General features: G+C 44.5%; 1 protein-coding gene across 1 annotated transcript in view; it reads left to right on the plus strand.

Annotated features, from left to right (window-relative positions):
* The window catches only part of TRPC3 (transient receptor potential cation channel subfamily C member 3), a 618646-nt gene that overhangs the window by 123678 nt on the left and 469399 nt on the right, over positions 1-25569 (plus strand). The window contains exon 2 of the mRNA XM_085641565.1: positions 23893-24664. Coding sequence (XP_085497691.1) covers positions 23893-24664 — 772 coding nt within the window. The remainder of the gene's footprint in view (positions 1-23892; positions 24665-25569) is intronic.

The raw sequence follows: 25569 nt of genomic DNA on the forward strand, positions 1-25569 counted from the left end.
TCTCAGCACCTGCTTTTTAGAACTGCCAGTGCTGAGCATCGGCAGACCCCGGCCCACTTACAGCGCTGACCCTATTATACATGGATTACCCATCAAGATATGAAAACTGTCAGGAAGCATCAAGCGTGTTGTAAACCTATAGTTAATTTATTATAATTATCAGAACGGACAAAATATGCCACACTACTTTTTTCAGTTGATGATTAACTGAGTAGAAGATGTATGGTTCCCGAAATCTCCAATTTATCTAAAGGACTGTTTAAAACATGTAAATAACAAGCAAATAAATGATGCAATTTTGCACCGTGTATGACTGATTAATACCTCGTATTAGTTTTTATATTGACAACGCGCCTATCATTATGTGTTGGAAGACAATAGCGCACTTTTCAGAAATACGATTTTTTGCATTTTAGCACCTTTAATGTACAGTCTTTTGACAAAACCTATTTAATTTACCTTTCTACAGTTCCAGTAGCTTCATAAACAAAACATTGTTGTTTTTTATAACCATGCACCACTCAGCGCTTAATTTGAGCCGGTGTTTTCCAGTGCTTGTCACCGGCCCTTAATTGTCAACACCGGCTCGTAACAGTCTGCCACATGATGGCACTGTCTGTGTAATTTAAAGATCAGCACAACAACAGGTGTTTATTAATTCAATATACATTAAAAAAGACTATTGACTGCCACTCAAGCCATTCTCATAGCTTTGGGGGCCTGGAATAGGCTGAATTGTCACGCTTGTAGGAGTGTGCTGATTAGTCATTCTGTTGGTACTGCCATTGGCAGCGCTGGCAGGGGCAATGTGTGGTGCAGGTTGCAGTGGTCTCCTGACGATGGCCCTGACACTTATGTTTTTTTTACAAATTAAGCACTGAAATCACTACACTACCACCTCCAGGCCACAGCACTACCACATAGCACCACTTCAGCAGCTCTCTACACCGAAACACTGCCATATTACCACCTCTTTACTACCACCTTCGTACTGCTGCACTACCGCCTTCAAACACTGGCCTACTAATCCTGAAATCTGCATTACGACTCTTCTCCCTTCAGTGTTATGCCATCCAGCAGCAGAGCAGAACTGTCCCTGCCAATCCAATCTGCATCAACATACTACCACTGCCGTCTCCCCACAACTCCATTGTCAACATTTATGACTATAGCACTCTCACCCCATCGCACTACAACCCCATACAAATACAATCCGCTCCAGCGCCTTGCTATGCACAGCACCGCACTACTTCCTTCCCCACATGCTACTACCCACCACTGCTGCTCCGCACCTGCATGGCACTTTGTTCCCATCCCATCACCGCACCTTGAACCCCAAAACTCAGGTGCCTAATAAAGGGCCCTCAATCCCGTGGGGCACAGTGGGGCTCTCCAACCTTCCAAGGGTCCCGACCTTTCAGTGGGCCCACCTTCAGCTCAAGGCCAATGAATATCTGTGAGATATTGGAGTCTCAGGACCCCCTTGCCATATTCTGTAGGGGGGGCATCATTTTGCCTTATGCCACTGCCAAAACTGCACTGTTAACCAAACCTAAACACACCACAGTATCCTGCTACACTCACCTGGCACTAGATGGCTATCTCTCAGCACCACACTACTCCATAGCATCACAGTGCCACCTCCAAAGGCTGAAGTAACACCAATAAGATACCATCACCCACCATTCCCTATCACTTTCAGCACTGCATTACCACAACACACTTACAAAGTTCCTTCCACACTACCACAACTACAAACCACCCCCACTCCACCACACTTCTTTACTATCACACCTCTAACTACTGCCCAAGAACCCCACGCCATGCTATTAACCTTCACTGCACTACAAACCACATGACTACACTTCCACCTCAGCACTCCACACTACCATCTACAACCACCGTACTTCCATACATTCTCTGCTTTACCATTCTACTATTCTTAGAACCATTCACCAATGCACTTCCACCCACATCATCACAACAAAACACTGCTACCACTAACACTGCAGGAAAGCCGCACAGTACTTCATAAATCCTTCCACTACACAGCACTACTACTCCCCTCAAAAGGAAAAGTTATAAACAAAGGTAGTACAGATCTGTTTGCGCTCCATTATACGCCATTTCCTTGAGAAATTAATGCGGTTTGTGCATTTGGGATCCATCCCTGAGAAAGCTAAATCTACCCACAACTTCTTCCTACACCACTTATTGTGCTCTTCGTTGCGTAATTCCCCCACCTTTGGCATCAATGCTAGGAGGCCAAGTGGCCCCAATTACGTTATAATAAACATAGACGGATTGGAGTAAGAAGATGAGCATCTCAGATCTCTTGTTGGGATCAGCAGCTGTAATCAGAGAAGCTCTGGTTTGGAAGAGTCAAACCACAAGAAGCCTTTCTTTGAAAAATGCTCCCTCTTACAAGCTGCGAGGCCATGACTTGATTCCTCAGTCTGGCCTGATGTGTCAAACTGGGGACAGATTCTGCCACTAAGAGGGGGTGTCACTGTCCCATATGGAGAACAGCGCAGACCTGGACATGAAAATAGTTTTACAGATTTTATTGTGCTCAAGTTATCCATTCACTCAATCTCATACACATATATCCTCCTGCATGTCAAGGGCATATCAGCGCTCTGAAGCTACCAGGGGATATATAGCGGTGCTGTACAAAGAGCAAAAATAAATAAAAATGGATTTTTGCCAATGATTGGGCAGTTGTCCTTGTTACTGCCCAAACCATGGCCTCCGACAGGAAACTGACTGACACCCAACCCCCTTTCCTGTTTCCTCGCTAGTACTAAGCCCTCTACCGCGTCACACTGACTATGGTTGTGTTATTTGCACCCCTGGTTCTTTTATGCACAGATCGCTCGACCCGCTGCCCCCCCCCCCCCCCGAACATTATAGGGCTCATCTCTGAAATTAAACACCACAGAGGTAGCAAAATAGAGAGCGCAAACACACTCACCCCAGCTATTTTCTGGTGGCTTCTCAAAAATGAAATTGAAAAGCAGACAATTAGAATACAGAATTTCCTTTGTACAAGAAACACCTGCAAAGCTTACAATTCATGTTACTAAACATCACTACAATAGCAGTCTCTCCTTTATCAGTGCAACACAAAGCTCTGTAGATTGTACATACATACAATTATTTCAAACACGTAAACATTTTCGTAATCCTTCGCCTCACCATTCTTACAAGAAAATTATATTTCCAGAAATCTTTTGTAGCGAGTTCTGTGCATTTTTCGGGACTAAATCCTGCTTGAAAGGCAAACAAACCAGCCTTGGTAATTGCTAAATCGATTTGCCCTGCGCACATCGAAAGTGGTAGCACTTTCTGGTGGGGAGTCTTTTATTCCCAGCCACATTCGTGCAGTAAGTGCACTTCCACTGTCTGGGAAGCTGTCCACATCGTCTGCCTTGACCACGGTAACCCAAGAGCATCTACAATGGACCCCGCTGGCCTTCAATACTCCTACTGAGACATACACAGCGCGCTACTACACGTGCTACACATACTACAAGTGCATGCGCATGCCACAAACACAGGGGATGTCAGCGTAAGGTTCTGGGTTTCACATAACAGCAGCCCTTTACCCGAGAGGGGCCAGTAGGCCATACCCTCACTGCTACAGATATCTGTTAATGCACCATCTTATGTGCTAAACGCAGGGCATGGGCATTAAGGTGCGCTCCTCCAGGTCCCAGGCCCTGTCAGGGCCGGCTTTAGGGCAGTGCGACCGGTGCGGACGCACTGGGCGCTGACCTGTAGAGGGGGGGCTGACCTGTAGAGGGGGCGCTGAACTCAGGTGGGGCGCTGTGTTTAGCAATAACTTATAATTGGAGAGATGAATCCGAGGAGGTGGTCATGGGGTGTGGGGGTGCCAAAAATGATTTTCGCACCGGGCGCCACCAGTGCTAAAGTCGGCCCTGGGCCCTGTCCTGGAACTTGCCTTGTTGATAGTAGAGGCGGTGGGCACTTAAGACAGGTGAAAGTGCACAAATTCAAGGCAGGGGATATTCCAGTCCCAATAGAATGCTAGCGGCAGAGAAGCTGCTTCTCTGTGCCTACCAGCATACTTAAGATATCACTGTCTCACATGCAAGTCATGCTTTCCTTCTAGTTGTAACTCCTGAGGTTATGTGTGATCCCAAAAAGTCCCATCCCACTATATTCTGAAACAGTGTATGACATCTGACCTTTGAGTAAATGCTTTTAATTATTCCCTCTTCTGTCTTTCTTTTCAATGACTCCCTCATTAGCTTCATCCTCAGAATACCTGCTCTCTCTGAGTAACCCTAACTCACATGGCTTTGTCCCTTAATCTCTTTATTGTACTTTCTGCACATTACCCACACTTTATTTCAGAGACCACAACTTCAACTTTGAAATCGTATCCATGCACCCTAACAGCACCTGATCTCCTTGAACCTATCTATTCATCCTACAAACAATGTACAGTTACTCACAGAGCCCCTACTAAGGATCCTACCGTAAGTAGGATTAATTTAATTTACCATAAAATAAGCACGAGGCGTATCCCAATAAACAACAATAATCATAAACCACTGGATTATCCACTGATCTTGGGTTCCGGAGTAGCATGCTACTCGTCGTTAGGCGCTTCAACACCTCCTCAGGGGTAGTAAGCATTACATAACTCCAACTACATTACAATTACAATAACAACAATCTACTATCGTCCTTGTCTATTACTAAAGAATGGAGGACATAGGATTCTCTCCAGTGGTCTGAGGTGATGCTCTCTGGTGGTTGAGGTACTGATCCTGGGTCCACAGACCAGCATTTCACCCATCATCCTGCCATCCAAGGACTTTATGTCTCTGCCTGATTTGTGAATGTCCTTTCAGAGGTGCCACAAGAATATTGTAAAATTATCAACTGATATGAATGTCATGTCCTAAATAACGTTTACACAAATATCCGGCCACTGGGTTAATAGGATATCTTAAATATTGTCAACAAAAATATCACCCTATTGGAGTTAATAAGAGAACATCTACACCCCAGTGGCCTGGTAGTTATGTAAATATTTAGGTCAGAAGATTCTATCATGCAACCGTAATTCCGTGTTCAATATTAATTTAGCAGTGTGCAGCCAGACATCTGTGATTTGGTCTTAAAGAGACAAATCCACACACCAACCGCACTGCTCAATCCGCAATACACCATGGGTTGGAAGTTCCTGCTGCAGTCAGGATGTTCGCTGTTCAGTGCCCTGGTGCTATTTTAGGCCACCCATGCCCCACCTTTCAATACTAGTATGCCCCATAGATTGTAGAAAAGAGCATGTTCTGATATCACATATAGGAACAATATGACACCTCCTACGAGTGGAAGTGTGAGGCAACCCTCAGTGACATAGCAAATGTGCAATCTGTCCTGGTGCAGGCACGGAACGAAGAATGAACCCCGTGTATACAGGATAAACCCGATGAAGGCAGCAAATAATTGGGTTTCCGCAAACCGCTAAGACCCTGGGCCCAAGTGCCACTGCACCTGCTGCACAATTGAACCCTTTTATCGCACTACTTTTTTTCACTTGGTCAGCCTACAGTGTTAACTCTGACTTTTAGACCCTCTCGAATTGTGTCTCTGGTGTTGGTGTTGTTGCTAGCACCTTTGTTGGGTACCATTATTCTATTGAACTCTCGCCTCCTATGTTCATTGCATGACTGCGTTTCTGTATTCTTTCACGATCCACGTAAAGCGCTCTAACACCTTCGGGGATAGCTAGCGCTATATAAAATTGATATAATAATAATAACTCTATTCAGGTCTGGGCCTAGCCCTAGGTGTAACTGCTGTATTTTATGTTATGTTAATTTAATTTATAATGTGCCCGAATCACCCCGAGAGGGGTGTATCTGTTTAGCATCTATTTAAACTCCCCGTCTAAATCATTTCTAGCAGCGCACAGCCCCTGCCCTCCTCATGGGGGGCATATGAGGGTTACCAGAGTTAGCAGCAGATCTGCCCATCATTTTCTTAGCTCTGGCTACCTCTTGTTATTCCGAGCACTGTCCTCTAGTTAGGGCCCTCACGGGCAGGTCAAGAGTAAAGGGTCTCTCAGATCAGGCTGTAATGTGTGGGTGTCATATATTGTTATTCTGAGAACCGAGGAGCCCGGGAGAGGCAGCAGATATCTGTAGGGGACTATGTAGAATGCCGCCTTCACTGAACTAGTTAATCCTCCAGGCCTAGCTCTTCGGTGGGCCTCTTCGCCTCCTCTCTGGGGTTTACATACACACAGTGACAAGGAGGTAGGCCGCAGCCGCGCCCGTGACGTGGCCGAGCTAGTGACGTAGCCGGGCCGGTGACGTCTTCCAGAGCATCACGTTCTGAAGAGGCCACAGCAAGCATTAGTGATTCCGTCTGGCATGAGAACAACAAAGCCACGGTCCTTTTATAAGTGCAACAGAAAGCTTGTACAATTAAATTTCATGTCTTACTGAATTCAATAATTTGGATGATGTCATGCTTTTTATTTCATGCAGTAATTTCCATTAAATGCTGATTCATAAAAACGAAAATTCCACGAAGTCGTCGCAGACGAGAAGAAACTCAAATGTAGGCAAAAGGAGCACGTTTGGAGAGCTGAACCTAATTATTAGCAATGCTGTTTGGAGCAGTAGACCCGCGGAGGCTGACGTCACTGTGGCAGAGCAGCAGAGGGGCCATTTCATGCCCATACACTCAATGAACCGCACTCCATAGAAATTGTCTCAGAAAGTATTATGTGTGATCCATAAATATTTGGAGAAGTGCTTTCGAAATGCACATTTTATACCTGCTCTCAAAACTCCTTTTAGGAAAATATTTCACCTTTGCCATGAAATGCCAGTCCCAGCGACTGCCATGGCACTCACTCGACCCTCGTTTGAACCATTATGTCTAGGAATAGAAATAATCTTTAACAAACCCTCTCAAGTGGAATTCAAGAGAGAGCTCAAACTGGGTTAGAATATTGATTTCAGAGGATTCCCAGTAGACCTGGGACAGGTCTAGAGCTGGGACACGCTGTCCTATGCAGAATCCCAAAAGTGCTTTCAAGTCAACAGGGATATGGTGTGCAAATTAAATCTTTGTCCCAGTTTGAAAATCTGCAACTTTGCTTTTCAGCCACACCTGTTACATATGGGAAGGAGGTAGTAAAAGAAGAAGGTATGTAAGGAACTTGCAGTGTTAAAATAGCACATATGGCTCCTTCGGGCTTTGACCTTAGTTAAAAAAAATAACATCTCAACTTCCTGATTCCAGCTCCCATCTCGTTGCTGCAGCCACTACATTCTCCCCTCATTTAGTAGTGATTCACACTGTGATAATATTTCCAAGACTGGCAGGGATTGGGTCCTCCCTACTTGCGTAGCCCACGCTAGGGAGTAATGGATTACTAAACATGGGCAAGTGCCCTTGGATTTAATGTAGGATCGTTTGCACTGAGGCATAATATTTGTGAGGGTTATTCCTATCCCGTATAGATGCAGTAGTCTCTGATGAGCTGAGCCTTCGCCTCCTCACGGACACGCAAAAAGGCTGGGATAGTTCCGAAGATGATCATGGTGTTTCCAGATTCTGGGAGCTATGGATACAGAAGGCCTGTCTTCTGGGTGTAATTTTTTCACAAACTTTTGTTTCCTGTTCAGCAATACCCTTGCTTCTAGTGTGGCACTGTCTGATTGAGCAGGATACTTTCTTGGCCAGATCTGCAGGGATGCTATTTCTGGTGTAACTTCTTTAGGCCTTTGTTGGTGCATAGTGCAGCTTGTAGGATGCTCATCAGGGGAGCCATTGAAAGTGAGTCTACTGAACAGGGAGTTGCCTCCATCTAGATGGGAGAGAACTCAGTCTTAAACTGCTGTTCTAAAGTGTTCATAAAGGAAGAGGTTCCATTTTTTTAGGAGGGGCAGTGGGTTTAAAGCTGTCTTAATTTTTGGGGGAGATTATCTCTCCGAAGAATCCGTAACTGTACAGATTGTATCCAAGTAATTTTGTGTTTGAATTTAGCTGGTATTTGAAGGCATATAAATACCTTTTGGAGAGCCAGGTTTGAATTTGGTATTGTTTGTTGCTCTTTGTGATCAAGGGGGAATTCTGTTAGGTCAGTTTTGGGTATGTGCTGGGCATCCAATTCAGAATAAGATCGAGGCATGTTTTGAGTCAGTGGATGTTCTGAGCATAGGAGATTTTCAGGATTTCAAGTTCAGGTAAGGTAGAGGTTGTGGATAATGGGAGACAGGATGGAGGCGGGGGGAACCTGCAGGAGTTGGGCTGTTTCTGGTATCTTAAGGTTCTCATTTGGATGAATTGGTGGCGGTTGGCAAGGTAGGAGGTGAACCATGGAATGTTCATACCAGACACGCCCATCATGCTACCAGTATATGGGTTCATTTGGAAATGTGTCAAAGCCAGCTAGGAGGTCAAGTGGGATCAAGTAATTGTTTTCAGTGATCCGGAGGGCACCGTCAGCCACCAGGAGGGCATGGGTTTCTGTGCTGCAATGTGATCCGAAACCAAATTGGTAATCCCAAAGGATTCTGTTTCCTCTGATCTGATTTTAGAGTTGAATACAGACTACTTTACTAATTATTTTTCAAGTGATTGGAAATTTAGGATGGGGCGATAGTTTGAGGATGAATATGGATATACGATGTCTGTGCCTTTGAATTTGAGGCTGTGTCCATTCTAATATTAACACACAAAAATACCGTACACAAGTATACCGCAACGACGAACATTGGAGGTCGTAGAAAGTATCATCTTACGAAGGGAGTGGGATTTTGTTACTCCCCAACATTTTGTCATGGAATGTGCCGAACTGGCCCTCACAGAAAATTTCTTTGAATTCGAACAGGTCATCTATCACCAAATAACGGGCACTTCTATGGGGAGCACTTTTGCTCCCAGTATGGCATGTCTATACGTCCAGCAATTTGAGGATGATTTCATCAACAACGCAGTGAACCCGTTTCGAAACCACATAAAGATTTGGAAACGTTACATAGATGACGTACTTATCGTATGGAATGGAACAGAAGAGAACGCAATAGCCTTCGTCCACTGGGTAAACTTACAAGATAGTCATCTCAAATTTACCCATACCATCAATAAAAATCACGCAATCTTTCTGGACCTGGATATAACACTCACGAACGAGGGGATAACAACCAAGGTCCATAACAAACCCACCGACAGAAATAGCCTACTCTTGTACGAGAGTTATCACCCTAAGGCCCTCAAACAGAACTTATCTGTTGGCCAGTTCCTCCGTATTAGGAGAAACTGCTCCGAGAAAGACACTTACAAAGAACAGGCAGAACAACTTGAGAAGAAACTGATTGAACGCCATTATCCAAGAAAAATGGTGAGGAAGGCTAACAAAAGAGCAAGAAACAACCCAAGGGATGCACTTCTGGAAAACGTGGAGAAAGACAAAACCAACAGACCGGTCTGCGTCACCACTTTCACACCAGTATCGAACTCAGTTCAGAAAATTATCAAAAAAAGATGGCACATCCTTAACAGCGCTGGAAAACATTGGGAACCCCCCTTGTTTGCCTTCAAACGCAATAAAAATCTTTGGGACGAACTGGTCCACGCCCAGATGACCACCAATGAGAACATAGAACAACTTAGACTTTGGGATCAACCACCCGCAGTAGGCCACTTCTCCTGCGGCGGATGCCAATCTTGTAATCTCACAAAGAACACCAAGACAGTGGACATTGGGACAAACAAACCATGGCAACTCAAATCGTTCAGCAACTGCAACACGGAAAATGTGATATATTTATTAACATGCCCTTGCCAACTCCAATACGTAGGGATGACCACAAGGAAAATAAGAATTCGAATCAATGAGCACCGTAGTACAATCAGGTGCAAAAAAACTAACACCAAGCTAACACGACATTTCTCCGAAAAAAAACATAGACTCAGACCTACGCTGGACTATCCTGGAGGTCATGAAGAAAAAGAAATTTGACCTCACAAAAGCTCTCCATGTGAGAGAACAACGTTGGGTGTACCGCCTACGCTCTCACGAAAAAGGTCTTAATGATGACATTCCATGGCTGCAGCTGACAGAATAATGAAAGGGGATATAATTTAAATATAAGCCATTTAAACAGTATAACTACAAAACCATACACCTTTTTTTCATGACCTAGGTTGAAAACAAAACCTTGCCTTAACATACAATACAACTGTTTTTCTGGACACATATGAGCATATCACGACACCTTAGCCGCTTATTTTCACGACATTTCTCCCTATAGATGTAAAAATCGGCCAGGGCTAGCCAAATGTATCATTGTTTATCTGGAGAAGTGTTCTTGCTATACTCACAGATACTCTGCACCGTGTCAATACACGATGGGGTAGCAGGACAGATGTTTGTCTCGGGAAGGAAGTATAAAAAACTCTCCATGTTTTGAGTCAAATTCTAATTTGTATAACGACTCATTAAAACTTTGCATTAGCCCTCACGTGCCACCACTTGATATCAGAAATCGGGACACAACTGCGCGTACGTTATTTTACTACATTTGGCCCAAGATCGTGCTAGGTAATCACGATGTATTTTCTACCGTAGCACAGATTCGTTTTACTTGGCGTCTCCATGCCAACATTTGACGCGTGACCACATTGCGATAACTCCTCAGCATTGCGCTCACGTATTCGACCTAATAGAGCACAGGCCTATCACAATCTCCGTCTGGCCAGCATCACCACCAATGAAATTTTTTCCCGTTGCACGGAACTCTTCAGACAGGCATAGGCGCGCCCTATGACCGGCTCCCTTTCATGATCCTCCAATTACAAATGGACGGCTGACACACACCCCCAGGCTTACAACGAATGGGGCTTCCCCTTTCATTTAAGCCACAAACCGCCATCTTAAGTACAGGCTTGGCGCTCTCTCGACACTGGGATCCCCGCACCTGAACTCTGTTTTGCGTCCAATTTATACAATCTAACCTCCTATTTAAGACGGCGCCCGCTTCCTCCATTCCTCGCAATCGGGAGGATCGAGCGGACGCCTAGGACACAGGAACATTCTGCCTCGGGTCACAGTAAGAGTATGGGTGTTGCGAATGACTAATGAGCGTGCGAGTGTATTACTGTGCAACTTAACCCTCACGATAAAAGCAACTTTACCTACTATGTTTCCCACTACTTCTATTGGGATTCGCTCCAAACTAGATCTTGTGTATAGACCCATTTCTCTGTCTGTGCAGCAATTTATCTGAAGTTTGGATGAAGACCTAGGTTTTGTGTTTTTCTCCAACAGAAGTGACAAAACGGTGGATTACCCCCGTCCCTCTTCCCCCCTTGGGACAAGTTGTCTAACCAATTAGGGTAAGTTTGGCAGCAGTATTAACTGCTCCCAGGCTAAAAATCTTCACAAATGTGTACACAAATAGAGTGTCACAAAGTCACACACACTTTATTCACTATTAGAGTTCAATGCATGCATTGTATTTCTCCTTTTCCTTTACAGGTACGTCCAATTCAACAAGTTCTAAATAAATCTTGTTTCTCACATTTTTCTCATAGGCTTCACCTTTGGAAGCACCCTAGGAAGTGAAGTGTGGCCTATGCTACACTCACACAGTGGTAGCGTCTTACCAACACCTGGTAAGAACGGAGCCCTCATTCATAATTAGGTGCTGATGAATGCCACGGACCCAATAGGGCCACTCCGGCAGAAACATGTTGACCACACATAAGACGGTTAGGGGACACTAACTACCCCATGCACCGTCACACATAATTTTTAATATCATATAGTTGTCAATCACATTAAAACCACTTTTGACCACTATAATGATTTTTAACCTCACTCACAGTTTCACGGGCCCCCACTCAGCCATTTAGAAAGTGCATCCTTGTCGTCAAGTGCATGCCCGCCCTCTATCAAACGAAGGTTTTAGAGGGCGAGGACTGGTCAATGATGAAGCATGACACCAGGTGGTGTGTGAGACCAGTCCGAAACTTTTTGTGAGATGCCCACACTTACGACGTTCCTGTAACTCGTTTGGGTTATCACACTAGGAGCGGCTCTTTGTGGTAAACAATCCAGTCTAATATTCACATTCAAAACACACTATTTTCACAATTCGTATCTGACCACTCACTCACAAACACTCACGCTTACACACCCAGTCGCATAGAAACTCTCTTGGCCTAATGCTCATCGCGATGCCCTCAATTACTCTCAACCTATATTTGATGATCCCCCCAACCATCTTGTTATCTTCCTGACCCTCGGTATTCTCCGACGGCCACCACCACGCAATACTAATATTCCAGAGTCTTAGCATAAAATCTATCCTGTCACTATTTCCACAAGGACCTTTGGTTTCACTTTAACTCATTTGAAAGTTACAGTGACACATCCTGTGCTATTTTAAGGTTCAAAATAGTTTATTACATTTTATAATAAACAAAGACATTACAAAAAAGAGCATCAACTAAAGTACCCATATAAGAAACGTGTCTATAAAGAACAATGATTGAATTTAAAACAGATACAATATAGTATGAAATACAGAGACTTTAAAAAAAGGTCGGGGACTAGAATAAAACAAGCATTGGCATAGCCAATAGGTCTCGCCTTTGGGACCTTATAAGTGTTTAGCTATGCAAAAGTTGCATAACTAAATACTTATAAGGTCCCAAAAGCGAGACCTATTGGCTATGCAAAGCGGCCGTGGGGCCGCGAAAGTGAAAGTGATCACGATCGCGATCACGATCAAACATCAAAGCGGCCATGCGGTCGTGAAAGTGAAAGTAATCGCGGTAAAGCGCGGCGCGCGCGCCCGCGCACATGCACTATAGCTCTAGGCTGGCCTGGTAGCACTTTTTGGAGCCCTCTCAATAAGTCTCGCCAGACCAGCGCATGCGCTGGGTCAGGCGAGACCTAAAAAGGACGAGGCGTGCTATTTTAAATGAGATCTTTTCTCATCCACACCTTTACACAACAGACCACGAATCTAGCTTTGGATATCTCCACAGATCTCACCTCCTATGACTAGTATGTGCTCCCTACTTTGCAGATGAAGAAGGTGGCAGAGTAGAGTCCTGCAAATCTCGACTCTTGTATAAACAATGCATTCATCACCCGTGCATTTAACGCTGCCGCAGTAAGCTAATACCAGGACTTACTTTCATCGAGCCTATCTCACCCAAAATAGTCCTCTCAAACAATAGTCATTGTTCCCCTCCCTCATACTACCATTTCGTACTTTGTTTTCTCTCCAGATGGCTTACATTTTAAACTCCACATTCTCAAGGGCCACTCTTTCCACTCTGCTTCTTAATGGCAAGAAACCCCTTTTAACTGTTATTCCTCAGGAGGTAGTGATGGTGAGTAATCAAGGTTTACTCTTGAAGAGTGGTGAGGGATGGAAAGTTCAGGTGTACCTGAACGGTGCATCTGATATTATACAGACAGTGATTTTTTTTATTCAGAGTTAAGAGCAGGGCTTTAAGTGGGCCGGGTCTCACCGGTGCTGAGCACCGGTAGTTTTTTAAACGGGTCTCTAGCGGGCTCTGTTTTGTGCCCTTCTACAGGCGGTCCGTTTTTTTCCGGACTGCAGTGACAGCAGACACATCGATGTGCGCTGCTCACACTGCTCACTTCTCACTACTGGAGAAGTTACGGCATGACGTCATGCCAGGTGAGCATTGTAGGGGAAGGGAAATACTTTAAAGAGAGTAATTTTCCCTTCTCTTTTTTTGAATCTCAGGAGCAGCAACATCGTTGTGTTGTCACCAGGGATTTAAGTGGAAGCTTTTTCAATATTATATACAACAAGCCATAGTTGCTGCATATTTCTAGTGTGCAACTAGCAACCATTGACAAAGCCAATAGTCCTGGCTTCTTGTAGTTATGATGTTACTTTTTGTATCATATGTCTTGATGCAATGACAGAAATAGCAAAATACAAGTCGGGCGGCACACTATGCTAAGCATAGATTTTTAGCTTATGTGTTTTAAGCCACGCCCTTAATTACATTGACCATGCTCCTTTGAGATACCCCCTAGTTTTTTTCATCCCACTTCAAGCCTTGGTTAAGATTTAAATAAAACAGTGAGTTGCTTCAGCAATCTTAATATGTGAACAAGCTAGCAACACCAGGTGAGTAGGCAGACATTCACCCTATCAATCAGTGCTGGGATAAGGTGTATTAGTGTTGTCAAGCAGGTGCCATGGCCTGCTGGGCACAATCAGATAGCTCTTTGCGGGAAATTAGTAATGTTATTATGGCTGATGTATGAGGGCACATAGGTCCTTTGACCTCCCACATGCTTTCTGTTCCAGCAGAGAGAATTCTCAAGGAGGCCACATGTGCATATGGAGAGCGCTCTTCAGGGACTGGGTGTGCTCTCTATGCACCCAGAGTTCCTTGTCAGCAGCAGGAAGCTTGCAGTGAGATCACAGATATGGTACACTCTTCTCCTTGGTCTGCATACACTTCTGTGCCCATGGCCCTCCAAGGCAGTATATGTTCTCATCAGGCAGGTGCACAGAAAGGGTGTATTGGCCTAATATGTGAAACACAGCTTTTGTGCACTACTCAGAGGTTGTGTTGAAGTCCCATCTCTATCTCACACCAGGAGTATGACCATCTCAAGAGGCGGGACAATAAACGAGTACCTTCGCCTCATCAGAGGTTTCCTTACACCTGCAGGCAGGTGACAATGAGAGCATTGTGAGAGTGTGGGCTAGGCAGCAGAACGCATCTCTCGCCTCTGTGCCCTCTATGCTTCAAGCAGTGATCATCATGGCAGCCAAATCAGCAGCTGGCTAGTAGGGCTAGTATTGTACGTTTTAAGCACTATGAGGAATTTACGTCCCAAGGCCTTTGCCTTCTGAAATCATGAGGTGCATCAACCTCCCCTCCAGTCCACTCTGATACAAGATACCCTCTTGTCTTTAGAGCCTGGTTCCTGTTTGTGAAGGGAGGATAGCTGGTCTTTCAGACCCTGTTACAATCCTTCTGTGTCTAGGCATGGAGCTTCAAGTGGCACATAGGGCAAGCTTATAGGCTCATACAGTGGCTATTGGAGCCGACAACTAACCACTCAGGTGCAGGACTTGAATTTTCAGGTAGAGTCTTTCTTGTTGAAATGAATCTTGCTCACACTTGAGTTTGGTCTCTTAGAAAGGAACATGCCGCAGTGTTCTCAAACTCTTTGTCCCATGGTGATGGAGACATCCCGAAATATCTCTATAGCTAGTGGATTAAATTGAGGTAGACTTTCAGCCAAGCATGGCTTTGTTGCTGTTCTTCGGGCCTCTTCATCTAGAGCTGACCACACGTGGCGTTAATGGCCATTCAGCATATATCCTTTGCTCAGGTGTTTGCTGTGGACTTACCCTTATCTGCCATCCTAGTGAGGTGATGTTTCCTTTCTGGCCACAGACTGACCTGCTCTGGCTGGTCTTTCTTGCATCCACTGAGAGTTCATGAGCAGTGAAGGGGCATGCATGTGCACAGGAGACACAGCTCGGTCTGCATCTAGATTGTCTATTAAGATAACTCACTTTCTTTGGACTAGGAGCCTGATGTCTTTGGTATGCAGTCCCTCACACTCTGGAGGAAGTAAGTGGTTCAAGTCATGACAGACTACACAGATTTACCAGGGAGAGGAAGTAGGCTTGCCCCCCAGTTTGGGGCACATGGAAAAAATGCCTTTACCCATCCATCAGCTATCAGCCAGTATTAGCCTTGACAGGGCCCATGCTTAGAGGAATGCCACTTTCAGTGGATCCCACCTCCAGCGGTGCCAAGTACTCTGCGCAACTCCCAAAAGCAACCAAGCAGTGCACTTGCCAGGCACTCAGGATAGGCGTCTTTTGAGCAGGAAAGATAAGGAGTATGTCCGAAAAGGAAGCAATCAGGAGAAGGGTGGCATAGTATGTCAGTGCATTTACCTTTTGGCCTTCAAACTTAATGCTCAAATCAACAAAAATTGAAATAATGTATTTTCCTGCTTCATCTAACCCACATTCATTGTGGCACACTGTCCACTGTGTGATGCGAGGCACACTAGGGTCTGTGTGCCAGGTGCAGACTCAGACAACACATTTGCATTGCAGATGTTTTATTTAGGTGTGTATGATGTTTGTGAAGACTGTAACCCTGGCAAAGCATGGCTGCATGCCTTCCACTTTAAGGTAGCTCCTCCGACAAGCTACAGCAGCACCAAAGTTAAACATATTTGGATGCTAATGAAGATGTTTGTGTCTGATTTTAATGTTATTTTATTAAGCTAACCCTTGTATTTGTTGTAGTGTCACTTCCTAAAATGCTGGCCCTGCTGATCGAACACCTCAGTAAACTCAAATTCTAATATTGTATATGTAAATACACTGACCATGGGCAGGAGAATAGCTCTTGATAGGCTGAGCTGGGACCAGAGATCGACTTTCTTCCTGAAAGTTGTCCCACCTCTAGTCAGGTCAACAGAACTGTTTTTTTTAAACCGAACTAAATATTGCCATTTGAAATGTATTCTCTCGGTGCCAGAATAAACATGAAAACAGCGACATCAGAGAAGCTTCTCCCGAAAAAAGAAACATTTCATCAATGATCCATATTTTAATCACTTCACTGATTGCAGTAAACTGTGTCATTTGTTGCAATTAAAGTTTAGCACCTATAATTATTCCTATATACCTGTATTAGCATAGCATTCTGTTAAGCATAATTAGATATAGATTATAGCAAAAGATTTCGCGTGGAGCAGACTCAGCCTGCAAGTGCCAATCAATACAGCAAAGGTCATTCAGGGGTGGCAGCTTTCACGTCTCTGCTTGTAACCTGCCCCTGATAAGGTTAACATGAGTCTGTTCTACTAAGTGAATTATTGGGGCGATAGCATCACATCTGCGCAAGGGCTGGAAACACACAGGCGCGCGTGCTCCGATGAAAGCCTGCTGGGGTTTGGGGTGAGAGGTAACCAGGCTTGGATCTGACTATCTGAGCTCTGCAGACATGTAAATTATATTAAATCAGCTGTCGAGGTTTATAAAAGGATGACATACTTTCCTTTGAGTGGAGATGGAGCTTGAAAATAGCACTTAGGGCGATTGCAAAAATTCATTTCCCCTAAGCATCACGGGATGCGAGATTATGGACCGCAGAATGCGTTACCTGATGTTTTGGTTTCGGCAATGCATCTGCCGTCGGTCTTTGTGAACTGGGGCGGGCAAACGTGAAGCCTGGCCAATCGGGAACTCACAGTACCCACACCACTTGGGCCCCGACTCCGATTTGCACGATATGAGATACACCAAATACTGAGGTGTGAACATTGTTTGCACCAATATTCCTGTCCCCATATCGTGCAATTCGGAATTTGGTAAGGTTGCAATGGGGAATAACATGCATTACCAGGCTGTCAAGGGCTAGATGTAATGATCAACACCTTTATCTTTTAGGCTCTGTGGAAAGGGCAACCCATTCCGAGAGTTACACTGCCCGTCCCTGATTTGATTTGATTGAAATATTTGTAAAGCGCAGCTGTCGCTCCGGAGGGACTATCCTGGCGCTATGCGAATGAGTAGGTATGAGGGAAGATCCCGTTATACAAGTGAGGAGCAGAATGCATCCGTGACTCCAAATACCCAGGTTTTCAGTGATTTTCTGAATAGGGGCTCTGATTCTATCGCCCTTAGATGTGCAGGCATGAGATTCCATGCTTTTGTGCCCAAGACGGCAAGGGACTTCCCTCCTTTGGTTTTGTATCTAAAAGCAGGAGGCTGAAGAAGGTTCGCTGTGGAGGATCTGAGAGTCCTAGCCGTAATGTCATGAGTGAACTTAGCTGCCAGGTATTTGCGTCCCGAGTCTCTAAAGGTGATTGTCAGGATCCTAAATAAAATTATTTTTTGTATGGGTAGCCAATGCAGAGTATTAAGAGCTAAGGCGGCCGATCATCGACGAGGCATTTTCAGCACCAAGCGGGCCGCTGCATTCTGTACAATTTGTAGCTTTTTTACTACTTGTTTGTTTGCTCCTTCGAAAAGGCTATTGCAGTAATCTAATCTAGAAAGGATCAGTGCTATTGCCACTGTCTTCTTTGTAGAGTAGGGGATGTGTCAGGTCTAACACAGTCCAAGAACTTTTTAAGGGTTTTTATAAGGTTGAAGCACATTCTTGCCTCTGCCAGAGCTTGTGGCCGGAATGAGAGAGAAGCATCACATTTTACTCACAGATTCTTGACAATTTCAACGTTGTTAGGTGGGGCAGGTGCGTCTTCTGGACACCATGGGATCGGGTTAAAGGGATTGTCTTTCCCTATCAATGGTATCTCAGTTTTATCCGTGTTGCATTTAAGATTGTTTATTCTCATCCAGACCTCTGTCATACATTGCTTAAAATTAAGCTCTGTTTTGGTTGTACAATTTTTTCCTTTGTCAAGAGTTAATTTCAGTGTGTCTAAGACTTCCAATAGTGCAGACTCAGTTGAGTGTTTGGGGCGAAAGCCAGATTGGCTGGGTTGTAGTATCCTGGCTTTCTCAAGTAAGTCAGTGAGCTGTTTGTTAACCAGTCTTTCGGTAATTTTGCCAAGAATGGGTAGTAGTGATATGGGGCAAAGATTGGAAAGTGTAGAGGGGTCTAAGTTCTGTTTTATTGCAGTGGTTTGACGGCTGCTAGTTTCCATTCCTCGGGGATAGTAGCTATAGTTAGGGATGGATTAACTATGTTGTTAACTACTGGATTAACAATGTATATCATCTTATGAAGAACAGAAGAGGGGCATGCATCAAAAGGGGATCCTGATTTGCATGCCATGATAGCTTGGCGTGACTGTTCCAATGAGATTTCCTCAAAGGCCTGGAAGGGCGGTCAGGTAACGGTAGGGTTGGGTTTTAATTCTATCGACTGTGTGTGTGGAGTATTACATTCTTTTTGAATGTTACGGATTTTCTCATCAAAGAAGACCGTCTTCTGATCACATAGCATCTGGGACAGTGGAATTTCCTTGTGTAGCACGTTTGGGACAGTAAAAGTTTTACCACTGAAGAGATCATTTTTTGATGATTGTGAGCCTCTAAGATTTGATTAGAGAAATACTCCGTTATTTGCTAGCTTGATTTGTGAGTGATATTTTTTTCTACTTAATCGAAAGAGGTTCAGTTCATCTGCTCTGTATGCTCTTCTCCATCTTCGTTCCAGTTGTTTACACTGGAGGTGGTGTACTGCTAGTGTAGATGTATACCGGGGTGCTGATGTTTTAACTTTCTGTTGGTTTGTTGCTTGCTCTATAGGAACTAGTTTGTCACTGATCGCTGTTATCCACGTGTTAAATCGGCGGGTATCCTCTAATGTTTTGCCTGATAGGGTTGGTAGAGTAGCCTTTTCCAGCTGGGGGAGTGCTGGGTTAGCTGGCATCTTCGCCGGCTTGGTAGTGATATTAATTTTTGTTTTGAAGGATAGTTTGGAGATGGGAGGTTAATTTTGATTGGTGTTAACATGTGGTCTGACCATACTTGGGTCACGGGGGTACTGACTGTTAAAGAAGTTGGAACTCAGATTGCAAAGAGGATGCCCTTTGCAAAGTTGTGCCTGACAGCACAAGGGGGGAAAAAGCCAAAGACACAAAAAAATCCATAGTGCTGGGCTCAGATAGTAGTAGAGTTGTGGCAAGGCTTACCTTTTGGACCTAGGTAAGGCCAGGAGTGGAGCGGAGCTGGTGCTGACCAGTACTGGACTAACTCTGGCTGGTGCTCTTCATACCGGGAGCAGATGTGGAGTACGAACAGGGCTGGAGGAGGCAGGGCTGAACCAGGCTGGGGCAGAAAAAGCAGGGGTAAGTAGGAACTGGAGCGGGGGCTGGATTGTAGAATCTTACAGCAGAACAAGCCATAGGAGTTGTGACACTGATACTATGATCAGAGGCTCTTCATATCCTGTAAGGACAGGCACCACCAGGCAGGAAGGGGCTGGTCTCTGAACAACAACAACCATATAGGAAGGGGCTTGACTCAGAAAGGAACATACTGAAATGGTATTGAAGTTTGGTGAGCATCTTAGACTGGAGTTTGTGTTTGGTAGTCATTTTTGAATGGAGGCAACCAAAGGGAGAGTTCGACTGGACCTTTCCGATAAAAGCTTTCCCGTTTGCTGATCCAGAACCACAACACATACCCTTTTTCACATGGTTAGATCTGAGTCTCAATACGTTTCCTTGCACAGATTCCTCCTACTTTCAGCAGGAATAATCTGTATGTGGAGACACAGAGTGCAAGCCCGCACCCATTGAACTTAGAATTCGGTGGGGGTACGTCCAGTGAAGATATCGCTCTACCCAACTTGCAGTCAACCCTATATTAAGTTTCCTTCTTGGCCATACTTACTGTGCTGATTTATAACTTAATGACTGCACTACCTATTCATGGTTACTTAATGTGGTTTTATCAAACTAATATGCTGATCGTTTGCGTCTTAAGTTTACACGCCCTCCCCTTTCACTGTTTCTGTTTGCAGACTCACATGCTGATCTCCCTTGAGGTGCTTTGTGATTTTTTAAGTTCCCTTAACCTTCCTTTCCTTGTTTTTTTCAAGAATGTTGCCCCTTTAATGGTCAGTTTCTGCTCTTGGTCTGCCAAGAGGTATCACCCCAACTATTGCTCTTCCATTTAATCATGATTTACTGGGGGTATCCTTTAGGTTTTTGTTTCGCACCTCGTCTTATAAGGTGCTAGCTGTAAACATGCAATGCACAGTTTCCATCTCTGGCAGATCTCAGATTCTCTCTGACACCTTACTTTGTTTCTTGCATGTATTTCTGTGAAACTGGCCCTTGCCATCATGAATGACCTTATTTCCTGTTTTCCATGTTTATTAGAGATGGCACTGGGTTCTGAGTATTTTTCAAAATCTTTTTCTGTTGTATCCTAGACAGTGCCTCCATTTTTGTTCTCTCCCCACCTCCCAGTTTGGTATTGCGAGTATGTTTGTTGAACAATAGATAGTCATTTTGAGTCAACCAGACTGTTTTAACCTGGATCACCAGCAAAACTGATTCTGCTTTGATGAATTATGTCAGAAGCCTTGGAATTTCATTCTTGACCAACTCCCTCCAGCAATAAATCATGTTTTGAGTGGCTGATGCGCTTCTCTTTGCTGCATTCCATTAAGTTATTTTCGTAGCATGCACCTTGCATCTGTGTCTGTCCACAGTCAACTTGCACAAGTGCAGTGGGGAATGCTAGCTGTACCAGGGGCCATTTTCTATTGCTTCCTCTAACTTTGGCAGATAATTTTGGTATTGCCTATAGGCACCCAGAGCTCTACTCCGTACAGGCAGCGTTCAATCAATTATTAAGTCTCAATTTTGAGAGCACACATGTTAAACATACAATTTGCCACACATACATATAGAGAGCTTTGGGTCCATCTCGTTCAACCCATGGCTTACATTGATCAGCCTCTTTCAGGCATTGGCTTGACACTTTGTCAATCACACCTTGGCTCAGCCCAGGGGAGTATTCATCTCTCACCTGATGCATACATGCTAACAGATCAGATTCAGGTGGGAGACTCACATTTTTTGAAGCCCAAAATGACTATTTTCGATGTCTCCTATCAGAAATTGCCTTTGCTTCAATAGAAGTCAATGGGGGAAAATACATTGCTCGTTGTTTTTTCAAAATCTCCCACTTTCCTGTTCTAAAATGTTAGCATGTGTGCTGTTGGCTGGTTGTATGTATGTGTTCGCCTCCAGTCCATTGCTTGCAGTGAACTGCATGTGAGACTACCTTATATGTGTTACCCTCGCTGTCTGCACCCCTTGGCTGTCTCCCATGTGCCCAGCTCTGTTCCCACACACCACCCCTCCATTCACTCTGTGCTCCTTGTCACCGTCATCCGGGCTGCTACCCTCTCGTGCTACTCCTAGCCATCCTTTTTTCCCTGTGTTCTCTGTGTCCCTCCCTCCCTTTTTATCCGAGTGCTCCTCGTCATCCACTGCATCCTCTCTCTCGTCCCTCCTTCTCTCTTCCATCTGTCATGTGTGCTCACTTTCTACCCCCCAAAGCCCTCCAGCCAGTCCCCCTCCTTGTCCCTTTCCCTTCCACCCTGTTTGTGTTTTCGCCCCATGGCTACTCTTTACAGCCACTAGGTCTGTTTTTTTTACCTTTTTAGGTCGAGCTTAGGCAGCGCGCATGCACTGTCTGCAAGACCTGTTGTTATCTCCTCTAACGGCTTTTGGCATGCCCATGAATTGCCATTTGTTCGTTGTTGTGCCATTTAGAAATTTGGGGTTTTTATTGGTGCATTGGGTCTGATTTTCTCCCGCCTTTGCGTGCTTGGGTCACGCCTAGGCGAGTCCACTCATTGTTTGCTTGCGTTGGCCATCCAAAAACTTCTGTGGTTCCTCCTGGTCATGCTGATCTGCCTTTTTACTTTGTTGGCTATTAACATCTGTTTAGGCTTTCAGGCCGTTTCACGGAAAATGCTCTGTTCGGCACCTGCAAAGTGGCAATTTCTGTCGGGTAGCTGTTGAGCTATGCCAATAGCTCTAACTCAAAAAAAATGCGAGATCTATTGCATTTCTAATGCTTGTTTTCTTTAGTTTCTGCTTTCTAGAAATAAAATGTGGGCTAAATGAATGCTCCCCTGCCTTCAATATAGTCTTTTTCTTTCTATGATAAAGGTAGCCAAGTGGCAAGGGAATGCTCTTTCTTTCTATGTTATAGAAAAAAATTAAGAAAGAACTATCATGAAGATTCCCCTGCCATCTGACCTTTATTTTAAATAAAAAACAAAACATGACTGTATCAAAGGCAAGGGTCTTTGATTCAGTATGCCTTCTCGGTTTTCTGACTGGCCTTAATGTGCTTACTCTGCATGCGTTACTACATTAAACCTGGAACTATTTGCCTTGCCGATGTTTGTTGCATTTCCAATCACTAGTATGTACTTCAAAGGACTGAGAGAATCTTGCCAGGCTCCCTACAGTTGTTTCTGGCTGCTTTGCCTCATGTGTGAAGTGGGCTTCCCATGTAGTCCTAAATGAAAAGGTGTTTAATAGATACTTTTATGAGGTTACATTTTCTAGGGGCTTTTCCTAGGAAGAAGGAGTTATCTATTGATATCTTTCCCTTCTGCCCCCAAAACATCTTGGTTTTGCAGTGTTGATTTCAATTGCATTCCTTTCACAGGACTCCATGGGCTTAGGCATTAGTGTTTGTAGAGTTTTGTGGCGGGTAGCGTGGGGGGGGGGGGCAAATGGGGAGGTTAGCAATCAAAAGAGTGATTTCTGCATAAAGTAGGATTGTTATTTTAACCTGAGTGATTTTGGCAGATCCTCTCTTGAGTTTTTGAGGTAGGCTGACCAGTCGTTCACTTACATATTGAACAGGAGTGGATCCAGAGGACATCCTTACCTCACTCCTCTCCTGCCACCATTTTCCATTGATATAGCTCCTTGTTCTTCATAACATACTTGCATTTTGACATTGATATAGAGCTTGCAGTCTTGTGCTCCCACATGTACATTTATGGGTGGGCTCTTCACCTTAAAGAACAGTCACTACCTCTTCTTGAGCTAAGAGGCAGATGAATAGTCCGCAGATGGATAGCTCAGTGCTCACTCACTCCGTAGGATATTTATACAATTGTTGTTATTCACGAAATCGACAGAAAAAGCTCGATATTTTGCACAGACAGAAAAAGGAAGCCTACTATATGGGACCAGACGGTAAATCCCATTAGGGACCTGTGTCGGAACACAAATTTATGTTGTATGTACAGCAGTGGTGCGCTAAGTTAGCAGAGTGTGATGGGATAACATGGCTTTGCATTGCATATTAACACATCTCTTGTGCTTATCGTTAGGTCTGGTGACTGCAGCCCATCTATTGGACGACTTACCATGATGAGGGAAAAAGGAAGGCGGCAGGCTGTCAGGGGTCCAGCGTTCATGTTCAACAACAGGGGTACGAGCCTGACATCTGAAGAAGAGCGATTTCTGGATGCTGCGGAGTATGGCAATATCCCAGTAGTACGGAAGATGCTAGAGGAGTCAAAAACACTTAATGTAAACTGTGTGGACTACATGGGTCAGAATGCCTTGCAACTCGCGGTGGGCAACGAGCATCTGGAAGTGACTGAGCTCCTTCTGAAGAAAGAGAACTTAGCACGAATCGGTGATGCGCTGCTGCTCGCCATTAGCAAAGGCTATATAAGAATAGTGGAAGCCATTTTGAACCACCCCGCTTTTGCAGCAAACAAGAGACTGACTCTTAGCCCCTGTGAGCAAGAGCTACAGGATGATGACTTTTATTCCTACGATGAGGACGGCACCAGATTTTCGCCTGATATCACTCCCATCATCCTGGCTGCTCACTGCCAGAAGTATGAGGTTGTTCACATGTTGTTACTGAAGGGAGCAAAGATTGAGAAGCCTCACGATTATTTCTGCAAGTGCAATGACTGTACAGAGAAGCAAAAACATGACTCATTTAGCCATTCTCGGTCAAGGATAAACGCCTATAAGGGATTAGCCAGTCCTGCGTACCTCTCCCTGTCTAGTGAAGATCCGGTACACACTGCCCTGGAGCTCAGCAACGAGCTTGCTAAACTGGCAAACATAGAAAAAGAGTTCAAGGTAAGACTTAATTTTCTTAGATTTTACTTTGTTTTGATCCATATATTGATATTTTATGTTCGTTTTCCTCTTCTGATTTCTTGACTAAGGGCCAGATGTACGACCATAGCATTTTGCGACTCTCAAATTGCGTCAAATTGTGACTCGCAATTTGCAAGTCGCAAAATGCTATGTACAACACTGTCTGAGACACTGCGATTCCTAATGGGGTCGCAAATTGCATGCCTCATGAATATTAATTAAGCTGTTGCAATTTGCGACCCCATTGGGAATGACTGGCACTCCCAGGGATGGTGGCCTGCTGGGGTCAGCAGACCACCATGTCTGGGACTGCTTTTAAATAAAGCAGTTTTTTAAAAATGCAGCCAGTTTTCCTTAATGGAAAACGGGATGCATTTAAAAAATAAACATTCAACTTTTCCGTTTCATTTTTTAAGGGCAGGCAGTGGTCCCTGGGACCACTGCCTGCTATAAAAAAATATTTTCACATGCATTCCCAAAGGGGAAGGGGTCCTCTGGAGAGCCCTTCCTGTTTGTGAGTGCCTTACCACCCTTCTGAGAAGGGTGGTAAACTGTGAGTGTTTTGGGACCTCAACTACGGTAGCAAAACATTCATACATAAGTTTAGGAGTCGCTATTAGGAAGGGTCGCCTTTGTCACGCCCCTTCCTCATAGCAAGTCGTTAACCCTATTTTGCGAGTCACTAATTGATTAGCGACTCGCAAAATAGGGTTGGTACATTGGCCACACGTATTTTGCAGTCGCAAATGGGCCTAAAACCCCTTTGCGACTGCAAAGAACGGTCGTGCATCTGTCCCTAAATCACAATATTATTAAAATGTGAATTCTCTCTACAAACCTGGTATGCTAGGCCTTCCTGAATAAGACTGCGTAAGATGAGGTGA

The sequence above is a fragment of the Triturus cristatus genome, chromosome 2_2 (assembly GCF_964204655.1).
Source record: "Triturus cristatus chromosome 2_2, aTriCri1.1, whole genome shotgun sequence".
NCBI classification, from domain to species: Eukaryota; Metazoa; Chordata; class Amphibia; order Caudata; family Salamandridae; genus Triturus; species Triturus cristatus.